The 23,617-nt window shown below is 38.7% G+C and overlaps 2 protein-coding genes across 3 annotated transcripts; one reads left to right on the top strand and one right to left on the bottom strand.

Moving 5' to 3' along the window:
• Nucleotides 1-4,887: 4,887 nt before the first annotated feature.
• On the bottom strand, nt 4,888-9,682 carry LOC140813836 (protein TPX2). 2 transcript variants are annotated; one of them, XM_073172590.1, is made up of 21 exons: nt 9,393-9,682; nt 8,768-8,850; nt 8,580-8,675; nt 8,443-8,501; nt 8,299-8,348; nt 8,059-8,206; nt 7,873-7,969; nt 7,658-7,774; nt 7,462-7,572; nt 7,173-7,352; nt 7,033-7,095; nt 6,859-6,942; nt 6,620-6,775; nt 6,414-6,545; nt 6,250-6,333; nt 6,052-6,171; nt 5,799-5,965; nt 5,579-5,687; nt 5,441-5,500; nt 5,266-5,360; nt 4,888-5,175 (listed from the first exon to the last, which is right to left on the bottom strand). In XM_073172590.1, exons 1-21 carry the CDS (start codon nt 9,553-9,555, stop codon nt 5,049-5,051), a joined length of 2,301 nt encoding a protein of 766 aa, XP_073028691.1. In that variant the 5' UTR covers nt 9,556-9,682; the 3' UTR covers nt 4,888-5,048. The 2 variants fall into 2 exon arrangements, with proteins under 2 accessions (XP_073028691.1, XP_073028690.1); XM_073172589.1 differs by having other exon boundaries at nt 8,443-8,507.
• Nucleotides 9,683-11,541: 1,859 nt separating this feature from the next.
• Nucleotides 11,542-12,887, top strand: LOC140814666 (zinc finger CCCH domain-containing protein 61-like). The gene has a single exon (XM_073173715.1). It carries the CDS (start codon nt 11,614-11,616, stop codon nt 12,748-12,750), a length of 1,137 nt encoding a protein of 378 aa, XP_073029816.1. The 5' UTR covers nt 11,542-11,613; the 3' UTR covers nt 12,751-12,887.
• The last annotated feature ends 10,730 nt before the right edge of the window (nt 12,888-23,617 follow it).

Here is a 23,617-nt window from a genome sequence, read left to right on the forward strand (position 1 = left end):
CTGCTTGGCTTAGGCCCATTCTGGGAGGTGGTGGCGGTGGATTTCCGTCAGGATTCGGATTCTCATTATTGTCATTGTGGTTGTTGGCGTATCGTGGGTTGCGATTGGCTCGTGGAGGTCTTCCGGCCATTTCCTACAAGCGTACAAGTTTCTAAGATATTTATTGCACAATTTGATAGAATGCATTGAATAATTTGTGCGAAAATAAATTGATGCCAACAAGTAATCGAAATAACAACTTTTATTGATTTCTCAAATAAACATAAACAACTGAATGAGAATTTATTGGAATGGAAAATGGCGACAACGGAAATAAACTAAAAAAGGTTTCACTAAAATATCCTAATCTGATATCTCTCCATTCCCCACAGCTACGTCAGGTGGGGCTTCTTCCTCCTCAGAATCCTCCTCCGGCATCTCCGGGTCTAAAAACTCTGCCAGCTGCATCTGCAGACTTTGATTCTCCGATTCTAATTCAGCAATCTGTTCCTTATGAGTCAGAATCTTTCCTATGGCGTTGTCCAACTCATTCTTTGCACGCGCGCAGTTGGCTTGATCCTTCTGGATGAGTGCCTTCTCCCTTGCCTTCCTTTCGTCTATCTCCCTTGATAGCCTTTGGTTATTTTCTGATAATTGCATGACCACCTTCCACGACTCTTCCATTCTCTCCTTATCTCTTACCCGTGCGTGACGAGCTTCAGCCAATTCTACGGTACGTCGGTCTAATTCGTCCATAGTTCGTTTGGTTTGGCCCCTCGTCAGTTGTAAGGACTCTCGCAGTTCGCCGTTATCTTCATTAACGAGTTGGAACATCTCATATACCTGATCGATCCTCTTTTCTGCTGCCAATAGCTTGGCAGTCAGATCCTCCACTTGCTTCCTCCTCTGCAGATTGCTAGCTCTCAGCCTCCTAACCGTCCTATCGTGGTGTGCTGGAGCCAACTCATCTAAACGTAGAAGGGACTGGGCGCGCGGGCGAGGTCGGGGACTGTCTAGTTGGAACGTCTCTCTATGAGTAATCGAAGCTACACTCTTACGGGCAGTCAAACGTGTGCGAGCCATTTCCTGGAAAAAGAAGAGAAATGCTCAGAATATCAACAATAGGCCAGAATAAAAATGTCAGAGTCGTATAGAGTCAAGTAACGGAAAATAAAGAAAACTTTTCGAAAATTTCCAAAAATGGAAAGTTTCGAGATAGACATATGGATTCGAAGCATATGTCGAGAGGATTCCAGAACAGTTGACGGAATCGAATTCGGAGTTTCCTACGAAAAGTTATAGGAGTTACGAAACTTTCCTAAAACGGCAAAATCAAGGTTTCGGAGGCCTAAACGAAGGAATTTCGCGATTTTTCACTGGGGCTCCCGATAGGGTCGGGAGTCTTGATCGTTGGGCCGTTTCGGAGGGGATAGCATTGGCCGATTTATAAAATTCCACCGAAAATTTTTTTGAACATTTTCTTTCCCCAACCGGATTATGAACCTGGCGGCTCTGATACCACTTAAATGTCACGCCCCGAGACCGGGGTTAGTTGACACCGGCGTTGTCTCACAATCACATAATTGCAAAACAACAAGCCTCGTAGTAAATCAAAATAACCAGTCTTTTTCATAATCAATAATCGTTTTTACAATGCGATAGAAATAAAATGCGGAAGCGGAATACATGATAATAAAATTAAAGACAGAATAAATTCGACTGGTCTCAAATGGAGTTTCTTCATTACCATCCCCAAAAGTACTCTTGCTCTTCACCCTCGATTTGTTCCTCGTTCTTATCTGGGTGGGAATGTAAGGGGTGAGTATTTTGGGGAAATACTCAGTAAATGGGGGCCGATCTAGCATAACAATTATCGAGGATATACATACGAATAAATTATCGAATTTTCAATATTAAGCATGTTGAATCAAATAATAACAAAAATACGAATATAGCACTGAAAGTCATTTCATTTTCTATGGTTTTACTGATCAGTCCCCTATATGTTACTCCTCTAAGGGGCGAGGCCAAAGGAACGGTTATTATAACCCACCGCATCAGGGCCTAAACAAAGCATATCAAAGTTCGGAATTTCCTTTACCATTTCTAAATCAAATCATTGCAGTGCATTTCAAATAATTCAACATGCTTTCAAATATTATAGCGGATATCGAACAACGAATAATTTAGGGAGATTTTATACCAAATGAAAACGAATAAATTATGCCGATCGAATTTTCAAAGTCCTATTTAATTTATTTCGAAATATATTATGCTCACTTAAAGAGAAAATAGGTGAGCCAAATCCTTTATATAATAATTAATATATTCAAAAGTCCACTTTAAAATAATCAAATAAGTGAACCATATTTATTTAAAAGGTATAAATATCAAGTGACACTTAAATAAATATAAGTGTGCAATTTTTATTTAATAATATAAAACAAAAGGAAACAAAGGAGAAAACCCACTTACACTACAGAGAAGAAAAATCGGGAATTGATGAACTTGTGGTAAGGTTTTGGGGCTACGAGTAGCTACTGTTCCAGAGACAACAACTTGCTACTGCACCGTTCCAAGATGATAGAGGGGCTTCGTAAATCTGCTGCCAGAGATATCCTACGGAGGCTTCAAAATAAAATAAAAAAAAGAAATGGACAGAGACGAAGGTTGGCTTACTGGAAAGCTTCGGGGTGGTGAAATCTCGACTTCGACTCGCTGCGGCCAAGCTTCGAACTTGGAGATGAATTCTGGCTTTGAGGTTGACAGAAATGCTAACGGAGCAATGGACAATAGCTTGTTCGAACCGCCGCGGAAATCTCGAGATTTTGGGTGAAGCTTTGGTCGCTGGAAAAGAAAAGGACAAGGAGATGCTCGGGAATTGCAGGCTCTAAGTGGTGTGATCTGACTTCTCGTTGGACACCATATAAATAGGGTTGTATCACCCGGCTGAAATGCTCATTCCATAATCTCCCTTCCTTAATTGATGCGCTTCCCTCGAACGTGGACTCCAAGAATCTTGCTGCATGATGAGGGAGTGATTGTTGGCTTCTTAATGCAAATTGGAGAGTGAATTCTTGAGTTTGCAAGGATTTTTCCCAAGACTGGTGCCTCCCAAATTGCACGGTCTTGACAACTTCAGTCAAGATGGATTCAGCCCCACATTTGATGATCTTAATAAACGTAAATTGGCATACCTCCACCGTGCAATAGCTTAGAAGTCTCCACCGTGCAATAGCTTAGAAGTATAGAAAGGCACACATATTTCGCTATCCTTTTCCTGTAAAGTATGCATTATTCTTTGTATAGCTGCATTTTTTTTTCCTGATTCAGTTATTTGTGTATAGCTAAAATTCAGGGTGATAAACTTGATAGATTGCCATGTCATTGTTCTCAATAATTAGCATGTTTAATTGATGATCATACATCTTAGCATTTTGTCACAGAATAAATGAACTCAGATAGCTTATCTTCAGGATATTAAAATCCATGAATATCACATATTTGACCTCTATGTAGCACTCTTAACTGCGTGCCCCAACAAGACTTTTATTACATACTGTTCTGGACATGGTTGAATGAAGACTCAGCCTGTCTCAAGGTTTCCTGTTTCTTTGAAGGTTAAAGTAGGGGAGTAACATTCAAGGATTGCTTTATACTTAAAAAGGATGTGATTATTAGCTACTGTTGTAATTTCAGCAATAGTAAATTAATTCAGCTTCAATAGTGTAGGTTATAATTTAGAGTAGTGAACAGAGAGTATCAAGAACGAGATCAGGAGGAGAAACAAAGAGAGTAAAGAAATATGTCGGTAAAGGTTTCTTGCTAGCATGAGGACGAGTATGACGACGATGAATTTGGTTTATGAATTTATAACTGATATGAACTTATATACTAGAAGTACTTGGATGTTTGGTGTTTTAATATCGGTGGATAGTACTTTCTTTTCACAACAGATCATAGATTCATTCCTTACACCACCACCCCTCTCATTTTATTTGTTTTTTCCCCTTTTCTTTTAAATTCATTATTTCAAATTACGTTTTAATCCATCTCTATGTCTCATTCAATATAAATCAATTTAATTACAAAAAAAAATTATACAAACACGCAACACGTGTCAAAGGTAGTCTTAAAATAATTTCCCTGCAAGTGATTTTGCGCTATATACTTACACAGAAAAATAGTTTTCTTCAGGTAAATTATTCAGTGAAGAGCAAACACCTAAAAAAGGTTCTTTAGCTGAGAGATTCATTGCTGTCAAGTGATACGAACTTTAGTTTTTGCCGATGGTTGATCTTGTTATTGTATTTATTATGCACATGATAAAATTACTTTTTTCGATGTTGTCAACTTAAATGCAAGATGTACTATATGAATCTGAGAATTTCAATGTGGTATTATCTCCACAGTTTTCCGTCAGGGAGGTCATTTTTGTGTCATTGCTAGACAATCTTTCAATTTTCTGACTGGTTGACATAAAGATTTACGAGCAATTTTTAATGCGACTATTGTCAACCTTTATTTAAAACGTTTTAGCAAAAATTTATCCAACTAGATTTGTCTTTTGTTGTCTTTGGTCTCTGTTTTGTTGCAAACTGACAATAATTGTGCTTTCATGTGAATCCTATTTTACATTACATACTGGTGAGGACAATGAATAATGGGACAGGAAGCACATGAGATGAGAAATCGTAGTCATAAAAATGGGTGAAGTACAATATGTGGTCCAAGAACGAACAAGCCTCCTCCACCAGGCCTCATTTTTTAAATCTTTTCCCAGTTTATGTAGACGGTTGTAATATTTTGCTGGAAGTATATTTAATTTTTAGATCTTTAATTTACCTCTCCCAAGTTTGAAATCCAGGAGCACAGAAATTATCAGTTTTCCAGCAGATAACAACCAAAAACATAAGCTTCTTCAATTGCTTCAAAATAGCTAACACCATCAAATTTTCAAATGTTTTACAAACATAGGAATGACAATATTTAATACTCATAATAGTTTCTGAGGTTCAAGCGTTTCTGAGGTTCAAGGGTTCTTGAACACTTCCCACAACCATTACACCTCATCTCATGTGAGAGGCAGCTGCACTGGTGGCTGTCGCTGGTGCTGGAAAAACGACTCTTCGCTTCTCGTTTGTACGAGCTATATGCATTCTAGGAGACTTGGCCTTTGTTACTTCTTTAGAAGACCTGTTTTCAATTTGTACAAAAATCTAATATTAGGAAACAGTTCCCCATAAGATAAACACCATTTTGACAAGATTGCTATTCAGGACATACTTCTGTGGTAAGAAGGGATTATCAAAATTAGGCACCGGTCTTGCATGGGGAACTAACGTCCTTCGCAACTGTTTCAAGGCCTTCTCCTCCTCCATCTGATAGAATTGAGATTATAAAATAAAATGATAAAAATAAGTTATAGAGGTTAAATAAGTGAGCGAGTTATGCTGCTCACCATCCTTTCAGATTCTGCTTCTTCCCTATAGCGCTTGTAAGTCGCTTCTTTCTCCTTGATCTGGGAAGGAAACGTCACTTAGTTAGGATTTTGAATCCACTAATTTTTTTTACAGTTAATATCTCATGAATCAAGAACCTTTTTGTCAAATTCTGCTCTCTCTGCAGCTCGGTGATTAATTTGCAGATTAAAAACTTGGACTTCTGTGAGGGGCTTCCGTTGTATCTCTGGAACTGGAATCGGATCCCTGTTATATTATTTGGTCCCGAAGAATAAATTAAAATGATCATGCATACTTATCATATGTGGAAATTGATGGGCCATGAAAAAAAAATGCCCCTAGCGCATATATTCATACTCTTTTAATATTGGCTGAGCCTTAAATATTCTCATCTGAGCTTCATCCATCTCAATTCTCCTCCTTTCTTCCATTTCCCTCCGCATTTCCTCTTCATGCTTTAATAAGCTTTCTAATCGAAAAGGTTCTGGTTTTGTACATGGCTTTGGCTCTGGTTTCGGTGGAATCTGCACAAGAAAGATAGTAGAATGTACAATGTATATGTCAGTCTATCAACAAATTTTGAAATTGTGGACATGATAATCTTACATACCTCAGGATAATCAGTAGTGTAAGGATATGGAATGGCTTTCGGAATCCTAGCCCTCTCCTCTTCCAACTGTTTCTGCATGAGTTCTTCAGTTCTCTTCTTCTCTTTCTCCGCCCCTCTTTCCTGTCAAGCAGGAACGAAAAATATAAATGTACTGAAAATTAATCAGGCTCCATCAATATGCTGAAAGAATATTCATACCTCTGTGTGGAGATGGAATGGATCTAGTGTCGTATTTCTAGGAAGCTTCTCCTGATGTGGCGGCGGCTCTGAAACTAACGAAAGCTGAAAAATATGGAGAAAAAGTTACGCATGATGAGATAAACATGGTAAAAATCCAGTATCATTGAGTGAAGAAATGTTACCTTATCAAATAGATCTACGACAGCGGTAGGAGGCGGGATTCTTTTATCAATGGCAAAGTGAAATTCTTGAGGTATGGTAACCGGTTTCTTGGTGTTGCTCAACAGACCTATCTCTCCTTTACTTTCTAGTATCTGCAAGCACATAGAAAATGGTGAAGGAACAGGTTTTGCCAGATGATTTTCATCAGAAGGTATTAGTTATCTACCTTTCTATTCAAAGGTCTCGCCTTAAACTGGGGAACTTTTTTAAGTTCTTCTTCCTCTAGTTCTATGGAAGATTTGACCCTCGGAGGACGTGCTCGTAGATAAGTCTGAAGAAGGGGTGATTTTGGTGCTGTAAGTTGTGGCTTCCATTCATTGTTCTGCAATGAAAAAAATGTTGAATTCTTTCAGTAAACTTTTAATGATAAATATCTTGATGATGTTTGCAGATATTCGCAAGTACCTGTTCCTGTGTTGGTTCTATGGAGGCCGCAGTAGATGTTTCTGCCTTCTGATTGGCCCTTGACATTGTCTCCAAATGGAATTCCTGTGCAAAGGAAGACGATATTTTTTGTTATTTGCAACTAATAATGCTCAAAGTTCAATCTTTTTATTTGCTAGTTAGTGTCTCATTTACCTTGAATTGAGGAGGTTGGGGTGCACTTTTTTGTATTGCTGTTATAGTCGGAGCCTCGAGAATCTTCGTATAATAGGCAAAATAATTAAGTATGGTGAAAATTCCTCGGTTCTTTGAAATCTTATAAAGTTAACACGTACTTTTTTGTTCAGAGGGAGAGCCTTAAACTTGGGAATTTTAGCCATCATTTCTTCCTCCAATTCTGCTGAACTTTTGATTTTAGTAGAACGAACCCGTTGAGATGTTTCAAATTCAGGTGTCTTTGGCCTTGTTAATGTAAGCTTCAATTTCCTCTGTTGTACTGTTCCCGTGGCATTGCTCTGAATAATTCAGTGATTGACAATACAGGTTATTGTACATCCACGGTGATAATTAAAGAAGTAAAACTTCTCTGAAGCGAAAAAGAAGACATAGTTGTCATTTGGTTACCTGTGAAACAGAACTGCAGCGAGGCAAGGTAACATCTCTGGTGCTTGATTGGAACTTATTCATCATTTCCGCCATAGATACAAATGGAACTGCTGGTTCTCGAACATACATCTTCACAATAATCACAAATCAATGTTTTATTTTTTGTTCGGAGAAAGTTTATAGAATAACCGTACTAAATTTTGCGAAAGCCTACCCGTCTGTCCTCTTTACAAGTTTTTGCAGCATTTGAAAGGCGTAAATTGGAACTACTGCTTATGGTACCCAATCTCGTTTTGTGAGGCAAGTTGGCAGGTTTATTGATTGTTTGAATCTAAGAAAAAGAAATAGGATTTAAAACAGACATTACCAAAGAAAGCACAATAGAACTCGAAAAATATACGAAGAATAACTGTTAAAAATGATATCCACCTGCCGAGATTGTCCTCCTTCCAGCTTCTGCTTCTTTATGGCTGGGTAATCGTGGGCGAGGTTTGGAGTTCCAACATTGTTCTTCGCACTATTTTCCCTGATGAAATATGAGTCGGGCCTTGAGTTGACACATGAAAAGTCATGATGTATTGAGATTGTAGGTATCCAAAATATACAAAGACCAACCTTTTAACATTAGCACGTTTAATGCTTTTGACTTGTTGATATTTTGATTTCATTGCTGAAGGATTTTTAAGTAAGCTAGCTATCTTTCTGGCTGAATGCGAACTCTTGTTTTCAATCTTTTTTGATGGTGCCGGAGTTATTTGCGTTCCTAACATAACGAACAATTTAGTTTTAGATACAAAGTGAACAAAATATGAACTAGCATTGAACATTCTTGAATGAAACTGGGATGATGATGACCTTGGACATCTGCAGGGACAGCAGAAGAGGCTTCATTGCCTGCTACTTGGCTGAAATCACGAGCAGTAATTTTTAGTTTAGTCAAGAAAAAAGTTGCACTTCTTCAATAGGTCCACATATTAGCAATATTCAAGAAATAGATACCTTTCATTTTCTTGACTGCAAGTGCCTTTATTATCAGATATCTTCTCGATTTCTGAATTCTGCATCTAAGACCAAATGAAATGAAACTCGAGTTCTAAACAACACAGGTTCGTCCAGAATATTTGTACAAAAGATACCTTAATTTCAGAGGGAGCAAACTCTTCTTTGGCTTCAGTTGAAACGAGATCTGCCTGCGGTTCTGAATTTGATGCTGATTCTGATGTCTCCGTTACCTGTAACAAGTAGGCGATAATTTGTTCATCCACCTTTTTAGCCATTGACAAACGGTATCCTAGTTGTCAATAATAACTATTGATAACTTCACCTCGTTCAGTTGTTCATCTTCATCAAACTTGCAAAGTATCTGAGTTTGAACTGATCTGATAGCTTTGATTCTTGGATTAAATGCTGCAAACCATATATAGACAAACATGAGTCCCCAATTCAAACACCGCTAAACATAATATGGGAAACCACCAAAAGGACATTTGTCTTTCATCAACTTTGGCACTCAAACAAATGTCCTGGTGCAAGACAAACATATTCCTGATTTGGTAATCACATTATGACCTATATCAGCGTAGCAGATCGAACATATTCAAATATAAATGTCGTGCAGATAATTTTACGATCAAACGAGGGTTTGTCTTTTTACAAAAGAATTCGCGTGTTATATCAGTAAAATGATCAGAAGAACGAAAGTGAGAAATTAAAGAACGAGACGGAATTCTCTTCGCCAATAGATAAGATAAACTATAAAGTCCATGTACTTGTTAAAAATGGAAGACCCAATTCCAAATTTATGATTAAGAAATACATGCCCACATGCTATTGCAATAATCTCGAAGAAACTCAAGTCCCTCTTTCAAGATTCAAGATGAATAGCAAAGCACAGTCGCAAAATCAAATTGATTTTAAAAACAAGAAGTCGAAACAAGTTAATTACGTACGGGAAGGGGCATAAGAGCGGACATTCTCAAACCAGAGCTCCGCCTTACGAATATCCTCGTTGGTCTCCTCGCGTAAGAAGTCGTAGAACCGTGGCGCAGAGAATTCATACACATTATCGATAGCGAACGGATTCATTGACAGTGACTCCTCCAACACCGCCATTCACGATTGATCGATGCTACGGAGTCGATCTTCGTTGGTATATTTGGGAATTGATTTGATAATACAGAAAGAAAATTGGAGAGAAACGAGAGAAAAATGGTAGATCGGGAGGTCCCCAACTATTGATATTGTGTAGAGTTTGAGAGATGGAATAACGTTCGGATTTTGGCCAACGGTCGAAATTTTTAAAATGAAGAGATGGACCAAGTGTACCGTTACAAACATATGTAGGTTGGATAATACGGCGCCGTATCATAATACCGTATTTTTTGGGGGTGGTATGTGTTAAAAAAGTTACGGCATAATCGTACTTAGACGTGAGGTTACCTTTTTTAAATTTCATTATCGTTATTATAGATTTATAATTACTACCGTTAACAAAGATAATAATTATTATTACACAAAAATTCTTATGAAATCGTCTTACAATCATTTTTATAAAATAAATCTCATATTCGACACAACTCAGAAAAATATTCACTCTACATGTAGACCATATTAACACGTCTTACGAATATGAGATTGTTTAAAAGAGACATACTCTTATTATTATTTCTTTAATTTCAGTTAGTCTGTCGCACAAATCACAACAGTGCAATGGATCTCTACGAAAGAGTTTTAAATTTTATAAAATGTTTGAAATATTCGTAAAATTATTTGAAAGATTAATGAGGTGCAAAAGTAAACTACTAAATATCTATATATTTTTTTTGCAAAAAAGCAAACTACTAAATTTTCATAAGATTTTCTTAGAAATAATTGTTATAAAATATATTGTATTATTTATGTGATGACGACAAAACCTCCACCGAGAAAATAATATTATAGGTAAAAACTTGTGTGAGACGGTCTCACGGGTATTATTTGTGAGACGGATCTTTTAATTGGGTCACCCATGAAAAAGTATCACTTTTTATGCTAAGAGTATTACTTTTTATTGTGAATATGGGTAGGTTGACCCGTCTCACAGATTATGATCCGTGAGACGGTCTCACATAAGACTCACTCAATATTATAAACCAGAAAACTAATGCAATTAATTAAAATAGATAGCTCATATTATAAATCAAGTGAATCTATCTTTATTAACTATTTAATAAAAATCAACAATACATCTAAATTAATCCTTCTTAACAACTTTGAAGGAATATAACTTATTTTCTATTTTCCATCATAAATTAGTTAAAAAAAAACATGCTTTAGAACATCTATGATTTATATTAAAATTTTAGTTTAAAATTGTAATCTAGATTCTATTTAGATCTTCATATATATTTACTCACATAGAATTTAGAGATTTGTAAATGGGGATTTTATAAATCTGAGTTGGGGTTGGAAATTTTTTTTTTGTTAAATTTTTTTATATTGATGATTAATAAAAGATGGTTCACTAAGACTTTTGGACTTTGAAAATTGGATGAAACATACATCTATGATATTATGGATGATAAATCAGTATACATAAATAATATAATAATTTATAATCATTTGTAGAACTTAATCCAAACGTTATATAAAACAAATATATATATTCAACTAATTCTTCGTAATTCTTATCAAACATCTTAGAAGCGATTTCACATAATGCATAGGGCTAAAACGTAGTTATAGCTAGGCCTGACAAATTTGATCTAAAAATCGTAAGAAAATTAATTGAAATATTTTTTTTTAGAAAAACAAAACAAAAATGAATCCCATATTTTTTTTAATTTTTTTTGAAAGGCTCCCGTAGGGTCCATCGGCGTCAGCAATCATCATGAAAGAGAACAGAAGAGAGGGTTGGTGCTTGCATGTAAGAGTGTAACGTCGAGGTGCCACATACATCCCTTCGCATGCAAAGCACCACTAGTGCTAGGCAGCCACGCATCCTGCCGCCCATACCTTACACCATCCTCGTCATTCTCCCTAGCTGTCTCTATCTTATATATATATATATATATATATATATATATCACCTTTATTTCCACACCATTTCATAAAATCTTTGCACCCTTTTCTGGTAACATTTATTTTTATTACTTTTATTATGTACTTTATTTTCAAGAAAGTTATTTAATTATGGGCAGTACTACTGTTTGTGATGAGCAACAACACAAGTTCCACCACTCTCACCGACCTTACCCCAACAAGAAATACCTCCGAGAAATAGACATCCCACCTCGCAAGCTCCTCAGCCGACGTTCCGCCGCCGCACATACGCCGATGTCTGACGTGTTCTCGGACTCCCCCAAGGCGGAGGATGCGGTCTCGAAGTTCTTGCCTTGCAACAATGTAGACGAGGATGATTCTGATCCTTATTCATCTGATCAGTTCAGAATCTACGAATTCAAGGTTAGAAAGTGCACTCGGAGCCGTAGCCACGACTGGACGGATTGCCCTTTTGCTCATCCGGGCGAAAAGGCCCGGAGAAGGGATCCGAGAAGGTTCCATTATTCTGGAACTGTGTGCTCTGAATTTCGAAAGGGATATTGCAACAAAGGCGATAACTGCGAATTCTCACATGGGGTTTTTGAATGTTGGCTTCACCCATCTCGCTACCGAACCGAAGCATGCAAAGATGGGAAGAATTGCAAGCGAAAGGTGTGTTTTTTTGCTCATTCAACCAAGCAGCTTCGCATGTCTCCGGATCCATCTTCTCCACCGCCCATGACTTCTCCGATGTCGGAGAAAGTGTACCGGAGTCTGAATCATTGCTGTTTCTGCCACGCTTCACCCACTTCTCCTTTAATGGGCATGTCTCATTTATCGCCGCCGATTTCACCACCGCTCTCCCCTCCCGTGAACTCGCCGGAGTTTTCAAGGTTATCAAGCATGGAATCTTGTGGATTCCCTGAACTCAACAACGGCGGGATTACTTACAAACATGAATTAACCGAATTGATGCGCTCTATGGAATCCATCCGTATGAACGAAGCTCCAATTTCTCATTCTGCAACACTCCTTAGTACTGCTACTAGGAGGAATCTTCCATGGTTTGATGTGAATAATTTCAACGTCGAGGTGGAGCAGCCTCATTTTATGTTGTCTCCTTCAACCCCAAGCCCTGGAACAACCAAAATCTTCACTGGAGAGAGCAAGTTCTTTCACGGGAATTTTTCTGGAAGGAATTTGACGGAGGGTTACAACAACAGGTACAACAATGAAATCAATCTGCGAGGGCCGGATCTTGGGTGGGTCAATGATCTCCTCACCTAAATTAATTTGAAGGTTCCGAGAATATGGACCCCCCCAATGCCATGGAGATTTGAAAAAAGAAAAATTTTTGCTTCGATTTTTTTTTGGGAAAATTGTGGGATTTTAATGAGTTATTAGTCTATTTAATTTGAGCCAGTTAAGTATATATAAACTTGTATAAGGTATCATGTATGTTAGGAGGTCTTGTCAATTTGATGATTGTAAAATTTTGTTCATGGTGAATATTGAATATTAATGAACTAGAATTCTAATTTGAATAAGTAGTTGTTTTTTAGACTGTTTATCCATGTTATTGGTATGACGTTACTTATATTTACAGTAATAAAAATTATTAATATTTTTATTAAATAATTTTTTTAGAAAATAAATAGAACATTCGTTCTACAAAATTAATTGATAAAAATTGATTAGGAAGACAGAGATGAGATTTAGTTCGAGATTTCTGCATGGTGGAATGTGTGGCTTCTGTTCTCTTCAAATACATCGGTAGCTCGTTTTGGTGTGGTCTGCAGGTGTCGAGGTAGGCGAGACTGTCGCCTTTGGAAATATAATTTTAGATGAGATTAGAATTTCATGTTCAAATTTGACAGTATATTAAGGATGAAATTGCACATTTCTTTCAAAATGTGTTCTGAGTAGTCAACTTTGGAAAGTGTAAAGGATATGCAACCAAAAAATAAGAATTTTTTTGAATTATTCGGAAATGTCAGCATGGAATTATTTTGAATGTGTCTCATGTGAGATCGTCTCACGGATCTTAATCTGTGAGACCGTCAACTCTAACCATATTCACGATAAAAAGTAATACTCTTAGCATAAAAGTAATATTTTTTCATGGACGACTCAATTAAGAGATCTCCATGACTCAATTAAGAGATCTGTCTCACACATACGACCCGTGAGACTGTCTCACACAAATTTTTGCCTTATATTTTTACCTTAGTTCACAAAACATTTTCTTTCATTATTTCACCATTTCTATTGATTATTATATTCTATTTAACATAAATTTAAATATTATAATGTACTTGTATAAAAATGAAATCTTCTTGTATGAAAATATATGCAACTCCATCTTCTCGAAGCAAATATATATATATATATATGATACCCCCGTAAGAGCCCGGGTCATGGATGACCCGGAATATCAAATGGATTCCCAAATTCGAGTAAGTCTGCAGGTGGATTCTTCTGGAGCCGGGCAGGTGGAAGCCCATGCTCTGCTCTCCGGGCAGTCATAGGCTCGGGCTCTTGTATAAATCTCTTGTATAAGGCATTCTACCCGGGCACCTCGATTACAGTGTCGCATTCAAGTGGTTCAGAAGATAAGATCTTGTCTCGAGAAGCGCACCCGACATAATCCTATTGATGTGATACGATGGGAAAATAGGACAGCTTGACAGGAAGTCAACATCAAATGCTATGAGTGGTAGGTGTACACGCAAATCGAGGTCATTATTACTTCTCCTACTATAAATACCAGGTTCTCTCTTTACATATAGGGGGATTCATTTTTACACCAATCACACAGCCATCACTTGGCTACATTGGTTTCTTGCTTGAGTACCCTGCTGACTTAAGCATCGGAGTGGTCACGCCGGACACCCCTCCGGCGCCCATTCACGAGTTCCTTTCATTGTGTGCAGGTTACAGCCGAAGCCATCTACTTTGCTCATCTTCCTGAAATAAATTATTGATTCGATCCGGTGGAGCACCCGACCCAGCTCACCCATTTCACTAGGATCGCATCATTGGCGCCGTCTGTGGGAACTTGAGCTCAAGACGTAGATATGGTTTCCATTCGAAGCAAGTCCGACCTTGCTCAGCACCACAGTAAGCCCAACTCTGCTTGGCAAACATAGAAGTCCGACCAGCTCGGCATTCAGATCTTATATGTGAATTTTATATGAGCTCGAAGCTCAGCAGCTATTCTGGATTGGCGTGGAAGAGCATTTGCAATGCACTCAGTAGCATACAGCTGTGAGAAGCAGATTATCTTAAGTCCGGGAGATACGAGGCCCCGGCACATTCTCTTAAATCCGGGAGATACGAGGCCCCGGCAAATTCTCTTAAGTCCGGGAGATACGAGGCCCCGGCATATTCTCTTAAGTCTCGGAGGTACGAAGGCCAGGGCTCCGCACCCTGGTTATCTATTAAGTCCAGGGATCCGTACCCTGGCTCGGGGCTCCGTACCTCGACCATTTATGAAGGCCAGGGCACCACACCTTGGTTATCTATTAAGTCCAGGGATCCGTACCCTGGCTCGGGGCTCCGTACCTCGACCATTTATAAAGGCAGGGGCTCCGCACCCTAGTTATCTATTAAGTCCAGGGATCCGTAACCTGGCTCGGGGCTCCGTACCTCGACCATTTATGAAGGCCAGGGCTCCGCACTCTGGTTATCTATTAAGTCCAGGGATCCGTACCCTGGCTCGGGGCTCCGTACCTCGACCATTTATGAAGACCAGGGCTCCGCACCCTGTTATCTATTAAGTTCAGGGTTCTCAAACCTGGCTCCGGGTTCCGCACCTCGACTATTCTCAAGTCCCGGGACACGCTCCCCGGCCCAGGGCTCCGCACCCTGGTTATCTACTAAGTCCAGGGATCCGTACCCTGGCTCGGGGCTCCGTACCTCGACCATTTATGAAGGCCAGGGCTCCGCACTCTGGTTATCTATTAAGTCCAGGGATCCGTACCCTGGCTCGGGGCTCCGTACCTCGACCATTTATGAAGACCAGGGCTCCGCACCCTGTTATCTATTAAGTTCAGGGTTCTCAAACCTGGCTCCGGGTTCCGCACCTCGACTATTCCCAAGTCCCGGGACACGCTCCCCGGCCCAGGGCTCCGCACCCTGGTTATCTACTAAGTCCAGGGATCCGTACCCTGGCTCGGGGCTCCGTACCTCGACCATTTATGAAGGCAGGGGCTCCGCACCCTAGTTATCTATTAAGTCCAGGGATCCGTAACCTGGCTCGGGGCTCCGTACCTCGACCATTTATGAAGGCCAGGGCTCCGCACTCTGGTTATCTATTAAGTCCAGGGATCCGTAACCTGGCTCGGGGCTTCGTACCTCGACCATTTATGAAGGCCAGGGCTCCGCACTCTGGTTATCTATTAAGTCCCGGGACCTGCTCCCCGGCCCAAGGCTCCGCACCTTGGTTATTGATAAGCCCAGGGCACTACACCCTGGCTCGGGGCTCCGCACCTCGACCATTCCAAGTCCCGGGACCTGCTCCCCGGCCCAAGGCTCCGCACCTTGGTTATTGATAAGCCCAGGGCACTACACCCTGGCTCGGGGCTCCGCACCTCGACCATTCCAAGTCCCGGGACCTGCTCCCCGGCCCAAGGCTCCGCACCTTGGTTATTGATAAGCCCAGGGCACTACACCCTGGCTCGGGGCTCCGCACCTCGACCATTCCAAGTCCCGGGCTCCGTACCCTAGTTATCCAGTAAGTCCGAGAGACAAAAGGCCTCGACATCTTATCTCAAGTCCATGAGGCACGATACTCCGGCATTTCTTCTCATTTCTAGGAGACATGAAGCCCCCGATGCTTTTATAGAACAAGATTGATTATCTCTTTGGGAATCCAAGCATGACTGATCGGGACAGCGAGTATGACTCTAGCCCGACTATTTAAGGGATGTGTGATGATACCCCCGTAAGAGCCCGGGTCATGGATGACCCGGAATATCAAATGGATTCCCAAATTCGAGTAAGTCTGCAGGTGGATTCTTCTGGAGCCGGGCAGGTGGAAGCCCATGCTCTGCTCTCCGGGCAGTCATAGGCTCGGGCTCTTGTATAAATCTCTTGTATAAGGCATTCTACCCGGGCACCTCGATTACAGTGTCGCATTCAAGTGGTTCAGAAGATAAGATCTTGTCTCGAGAAGCGCACCCGACATAATCCTATTGATGTGATACGATGGGAAAATAGGACAGCTTGACAGGAAGTCAACATCAAATGCTATGAGTGGTAGGTGTACACGCAAATCGAGGTCATTATTACTTCTCCTACTATAAATACCAGGTTCTCTCTTTACATATAGGGGGATTCATTTTTACACCAATCACACAGCCATCACTTGGCTACATTGGTTTCTTGCTTGAGTACCCTGCTGACTTAAGCATCGGAGTGGTCACGCCGGACACCCCTCCGGCGCCCATTCACGAGTTCCTTTCATTGTGTGCAGGTTACAGCCGAAGCCATCTACTTTGCTCATCTTCCTGAAATAAATTATTGATTCGATCCGGTGGAGCACCCGACCCAGCTCACCCATTTCACTAGGATCGCATCAATATATATATAATATATATATATATATATATTAGCGCACATATTCAGTATGTACCAAATATCATATTTATGAAAACCATTTTAATTTCGATGAAAGAATTCGGAACGATCTAAAGCGTTGTTAAAAATTCAATAATTTGGCATGTTTTTTATAACAATCGTAAAAAAAATTTGAAACTGTATATATAAGGCATGGCCGGTGGTTCGAGATTATTTGGGCTTTTTCACGTTTTGTAGTAATTATTTTAATAATTTAATAAAATAAAATAAAAATTAAAGAGTTTATGAAACTAGAATATCGCCAACATAATCATAAATAATGATTAAATCATAATTTACATGATATACATGCGAGAACGTTGTAATCATAAATTAGATACGTAAGATAATGATTAAATCATAATTTATATTCAGATACTAAATTCACATAATTTATATTAATATTTATTTTAAAAAGAAGTTCAAAATTAAAATTTTATATACAAAAATGTAGTAAAAAAAATATCGATTTCAATCAAAAGTGAAAGACAAATTGAATTTAAAATATAAATAATTGAAGTGAAAATTGATTTTTAGATGCTTCAATAATTAAATATATTTAATTTGCTCGAACACCAAAAGAAAATGTATGTTTTTTTTGTTTTTCAACACTTCAATCAGTACATCACTTCTAGAATTTATACCAAAACAATTCGAAAAATGATAAAAGCAAACGAATTATATCATTCAAAATTTATATCTAGACGAACAAAGAATGATGAAACGAGTGCAAATGATATAAGCAAATTTTCGATTAAAAAAAGAATACACGATATTTTTCAGGGAGTTATTTGTATCGATCATGTATGATACATTTGATCACTCTACCGTGTTAATTTTAATTTTTTTTTTACTAATTTAGGTAGTCACGTAGTTTATAAGAGCATCCGCAGTGGTGGGTGTTATAACACCCACCACCTCATCAAAAATCGTGGGGTCCACATGTCACATACACATTACATTAACACATATATTCTCCCACATTCATTTTAACACACACACTCATTATTTGTAGGTCCGGCTGTCCACTAATTCATCTCACTCTTATTTTACATTAAATAAATTCAATTTCAAATTTTTTAAGAAATTTAAATTATTATTAATATAATTTGTTTTTATATATGTAACAACGTTTAGCGACGGTTAGTTAAACGCCGTCGTAAAAAGCGACGATTTAGCGACTGTTTAAAAAAACCCGTCGCTAAATGGCCAATTTTTTTGGTCGTCCAAATATAATTCAAAACACGTGGGGCCCGCGTGTCAGCAGATCGGCGACGGTTTCTATAAATCCGTCGCTAGGAGCGACGGATTTTAAAAAACCGTCGCTAAATGTGGAATTTTAAAAAAAAATAGGCTGACACATGGGGCGTTCATCGGCGTTCATACAGATGAACGCCCCACACCCTCTCTCATATGAGTGGGCGTTATAACGCCCACTCGCATTGGAGAGTGGGTGTTAAAGGGGTGTTATAACACCCCTTTTAACACCCAATGTGGGTGCCCTAAGAGCGTGAAAATATAATTATAACAATCAAGTCACGCAGTCTTACATAGCGCGACTTTTATTTAAAAAAATAAAAACCAACGAGTCACGTCTTCTTAGAAGGCGTGATTTGATACTTCTCCATCGATGTGATACAGTAAATTATTAACTTCTCCAAATCGTTTTAGTTATTTAATTATTTCTTATTATTCACCCTAAACAGTGAAAAAACCCGAAATTATTCGACATCAAATTCTTAAATTTGGTATCGAAGTCTTATATTTGATATAAGGTTTCACATTTAAAAATCAATTGTAACAAACACAAACGGATGGTGGGCTATAGCCCGAATAATTTATTTTTTTTAACATAATGATTTCCAAAATAATTAATAGTATTGTAAAATTCTTACTCTATTAATATGCGCTGTTTCTGAAATTTCAATGTAAAATTCAGTCTTACAACTCCAGTCTCTCGAGTCTCGATTACAGATACATACACAAAGTCTTTTTATGTCAGATAAACGTTTAAATATGGTAATTGTTGTGTGACGTGAATATATTCAGGGACGGAGCCACGTTAAAGGCTGTGGTGGGCTTCAGCCCATGCTAGAATTTAGGATTAGCGACGGTTTTACCACTTCCGTCGCTAAAATTTTTGAATCTGTTAAAAATTTTAGCCCATAGCCCACTACAAAAAACGGATGGATTAGCGACGGTTTTTCTACATCCGTCGCTAAAATTACGACGGTTTTGTTCTAACCGTCGCTATAGAGCGACGGTTTTGTTCTAACCGTCGCTGATTTGCGACGGATTAATAAAATCCGTCGCCGATTAAGATCGACGACGGTGTTTAGAAGAGCCGTCGCTAGTAGGGCTATCATTCAGCCCAATCTCGGTTTAATTCCTGGCTACGTCCCTGAATATATTAAAAATTGAGATTTTCTATTAAAAATCGCACAAATGAAAATTTAATCTGTTAATTTTGATCAATTATTCCTTGTTGGGTCAAAATCAATTATAAGGGTTGGAAAAAAAAAATATTGAGTTAAGCGTTTGTATTGAAATAAGTGTCTCAGAAAGTTCTCAAACGTCAAACTATTGATGTTGTGTCGTTTAATTTAGTTAGTTAGGTAGACCGTAAAAGAGTGACGACGAATATTAACAAATAATATTATCTCAAATAAGTACACTCTAGGTTGTAACGAGTATAAAAATTAAATATGTGTTTTAACTAATTAATAGATTAGTTGACTCAATGATAAATGTTTGAACTTAACATACAAATTTCAAATCATATTTATTATTGTATTACTTAGAAAATAAATGAGTACTGCAAGGTGGCGTGGTAATGAAGTATGGGGAGGAAAGAGAACCAAAAGTTATTCAATGATATTGTCTGCTTGCGGTACGAATTAATTAATTAATAATCCCTCTCATCATCAGGATGGGCATCATGACTTGTCTAAACCAGAAAGCTGAAAATCCAAATCCAGAAAAAAAACTTAAAATAAATTAAACCTTAGTCCAAATTCATCTTTATTTTATACAATGGAAATTATTATGATTTAGTTATGGTATTATGTAATTCAAAAACGAACCGATTGTGTAAATCGTACTCTAAAAAAGAAATTATTAATAACTATAATGTTAATGATTAAAATATAAATTATTGTATTTCTATTGATATATTTTTTACTCATTAAATGTGTATAATTAACTATAACTTTATTAAAAATGATTTTATAATTAATTATGAAAATTAATTTCTGAACATATTGATATTGTTGTGTAATTGCTAGAAGTTTCAGTTCAAAGACTTGTTGAACCGAGTTGAAGTAATTTTTGTTAAATTGTACTAATCAAATCTTCTAATGAATGGAAACGAAAGAATAGAAAACTTAGAAATTTTGTCATCGAACTTCATAAACAAACTATAGACTCTATTATTTTTAGTCATCTGCTTGTGTATTGAGTCGTTCCACAACTTTATTCATTTTAGCTACTCGAGTCACTTAGTCTGATTAAAAAACTATTTCAAACTGCTAACCCAATTTGATTTTGCAAAATTTACCATAATTGTTAAATAAGTTTATTCACCCCTCTAAATTTATTTATTTTAATCTTAGAGTAGATGTGGGGACCCGGACGCTAATCCTGTTGCCGCCAGGATGAATGCTAAAACGACTGTTGTGTGCTTCTGTCAGTATTCGTTGTCTCAATTCTGAAACATTCGGCACAACAAGACGATTATTAACATACAAAATATCATTTTTCAATTGATATTCCGATCGATGTCCAGCTTTAACCATAGCAATAGACTTCTGTATATTCTGATCATCTTTCTGAGCTGCTTTGATTCTCAAAATCAGCTCTGGTTCAGCTTGAATAGTATATAATCTTATAGGTCTCTGATCTGTTTCAAATACTAATCCAGACAAGCAGCAGTCTTTAATCAAAGTCTTTCAGCAAATCCAGCCATCTCCGCTGTCTCATATTCAGCTCTGATTGCGAAAACAGATATTTCAAGCTTTTGTGGTCTGAATAGATTTCGAATTTCTCACCGTAGAGGTAATATCGCCATATTTTCAAAGCAAAGACTATGGCTGCCAATTCAAGATCATGAATTGGGTAACGAGTTTTATGGGGTTTCAGTTGTCTCGAGGCATAAGCAATTACATGCCTCCGCTGCATCAATACACAACCCAATCCTCGGTGAGATGCATCACAATAAACAACAAATCCACCAGTGCCTGAAGGAATCGTCAACACAGGCGCACTGGTCAACCTCTTTTTCAACTCAAGAAAACTGGATTCACAGTCTTCTGTCCACATAAATGGAGCATTCTTCTGTGTCAACTGTGTAATCGGTTTGGCAATACTCGAAAAATCTTTAATGAATCGGCGATAATATCCTGCCAAACCCATAAAACTGCGAATTTCCGGCACAGATGTAGGTCTCGGCCACGAAATCACTGCCTCAACCTTACTGGGATCAACTGATATCCCATCTCCGGATATAATATGACCCAGAAATATCACCTGTTTCAACCAGAACTCGCATTTCGACAATTTAGCATACAATTTCTCTGCCCTCAAAATGCTCAACACAGTCCTCAGATGATTAGCATGCTCAATCATATTCCTTGAATATATCAGTATATCATCAATGAATATGATAACAAAATCATCCAAATATTTCTGAAAGACGGATTCATCAATCCCATAAATACCGCTGGTGCATTCGTCAAACCAAAAGGCATGACAATAAACTCATAGTGTCTATACCTGGTTCTGAATGATGTCTTAGAGATATCAGAATCCCTGACTCTCAATTGATGGTATCCAGATCTCAAGTCGATCTTGGAATACACCGAAGAACCCTGCAACTGATCAAATAAATCATCAATACGAGGCAATTGATATTTATTCTTTACCGTTACCTTGTTCAGTTGCCGGTAATCTATACAAAGTCTCATCGACCCATCATTCTTTGTCACGAACAGTACTGGAGCACCCCAAGGAGAAACACTCGGTCTGATATACCCCTTGGCCAGTAAATCCTCCAACTGTTCTTTCAATTCTTTTAATTCGATCGGTGCCATCCTGTAAGGAGCCCTCGAGATCGGAACTGTTCCTGGCATCAACTCAATGCTGAAGTCTATTTCTCGAATCGGAGGTAATCCAGGAATCTCATCCGGAAAGACATCAGCAAATTCACACACCACTGGCAGGTCCGCCAATGATGGGCTCGATTTCAGTAAGTCAACTGAATATACCAAGAATCCATCCGCTCCCTTCTGCAATAATCGAGTCATATTTATTGCAGATATCAAAGGAATTCGAGCTCGAGAACCCTTACCATAAAATTTCCACTCCTCAGCCATCTCAGGTCTGAATCTCACTATCTTGTGGAAACAATAGACTGTAGCCCTGTACTTGGTTAATGTATCAATACCGATAATACAATCAAAGTCAGATATCCCAAGCACAATACAGTCCAACTCAATCTTATGCCCATCATACTGCAATATACAAGATTTCACAGACTTCACTGATATCAAACCTGTCCCTAACGGAGAAGAGACAGACACTACTGCAGACAACGACTCAATAGGTAACGCATGACTCAGTGCAAACCTCTTAAAATTAAAAGTATGCGATGCACCAGTATCAATCAAAACATATGCAGGATAACCAGAAATGAAACAGTTACCTGCCACAACATCATCAGGTGCATCCTGTGCCTGCTCCTCAGTCAGGGCAAACACTCGGGCCTGCTGTCTCGGAGGCTGGCTCACTGTCTGGCTTCCTCCTGGCCTTTGCTGTGACTGGGTAGACGGTGCTGGCTGAAAAGAATGAACAGCAGATGGTCGTCTACCTGCCTGAGTCGCTGATCCAGATGACTCAGCTGCCTGGAATCCCTGGGCACCTCTCTGGGAACACACTCGAGCAAAGTGTCCCTGCTGCTTGCAAATACGGCAGCTGCCAAACACTCCTCGGCACTGCTCAGTGGAATGCTTCCCTCCACAAGTATTGCAAATAGGTCCGGTATAGCTCTGGCTCTGTCGAGGACTCCCAGAACTAGAAGAACTGCTCCCTGACTTCTTGAACTGCTTTCCTCTCGTCTTCAAGAAGTCCTTCTTTCCGCCACTACTGCTGCCACCTTCAAATCGAGGAGGTGGTTGCTGGAATCCCGATGCTGGAAGCATAAACGAAGCTCCTCTCTGTCTCATCAGACCGGCTTCGGCTTTTTTGGCTCTGATACCACCTGTTGTGGGGACCCGGACGCTAATCCTGTTGTGGGGACCCGGACGCTAATCAAGTTCTTAATCATCATTGGGACTAATTAATCGATTATAAAACAGGGTCTAAAAATTTTGCTTTTTAAAATGCGGAACGCAGTGAAATCAAAACATATATACATATCAGTATATAAAATACAAGTCCTGTATCATAAATATTTATTCAAACTAGAGTTTAACAACTAATATCAAGTGTCCAAACCCTATCTCAGATCAAAGTCCGAAGTCTCCACTCTAACTCGATCTCT

Source organism: Primulina eburnea, chromosome 15, assembly GCF_022965805.1.
Source record: "Primulina eburnea isolate SZY01 chromosome 15, ASM2296580v1, whole genome shotgun sequence".
NCBI classification, from domain to species: domain Eukaryota; kingdom Viridiplantae; phylum Streptophyta; class Magnoliopsida; order Lamiales; family Gesneriaceae; genus Primulina; species Primulina eburnea.

Bases quoted from the DNA above. Each gene is read 5' to 3' on its own strand.
- LOC140813836 (XM_073172589.1), bottom strand. From the start codon at position 9,555: ATGGCGGTGTTGGAGGAGTCACTGTCAATGAATCCGTTCGCTATCGAT. The intron at 8,207-8,298 runs GTCATCATCATC...TCGTTATGTTAG, and splicing joins TGTCCCTGCAGATGTCCAAG to GAACGCAAATAACTCCGGCA. The intron at 7,970-8,058 runs GTTGGTCTTTGT...ATATTTCATCAG, and splicing joins AAACGTGCTAATGTTAAAAG to GGAAAATAGTGCGAAGAACA.
- LOC140814666 (XM_073173715.1), top strand. From the start codon at position 11,614: ATGGGCAGTACTACTGTTTGTGATGAGCAACAACACAAGTTCCACCAC.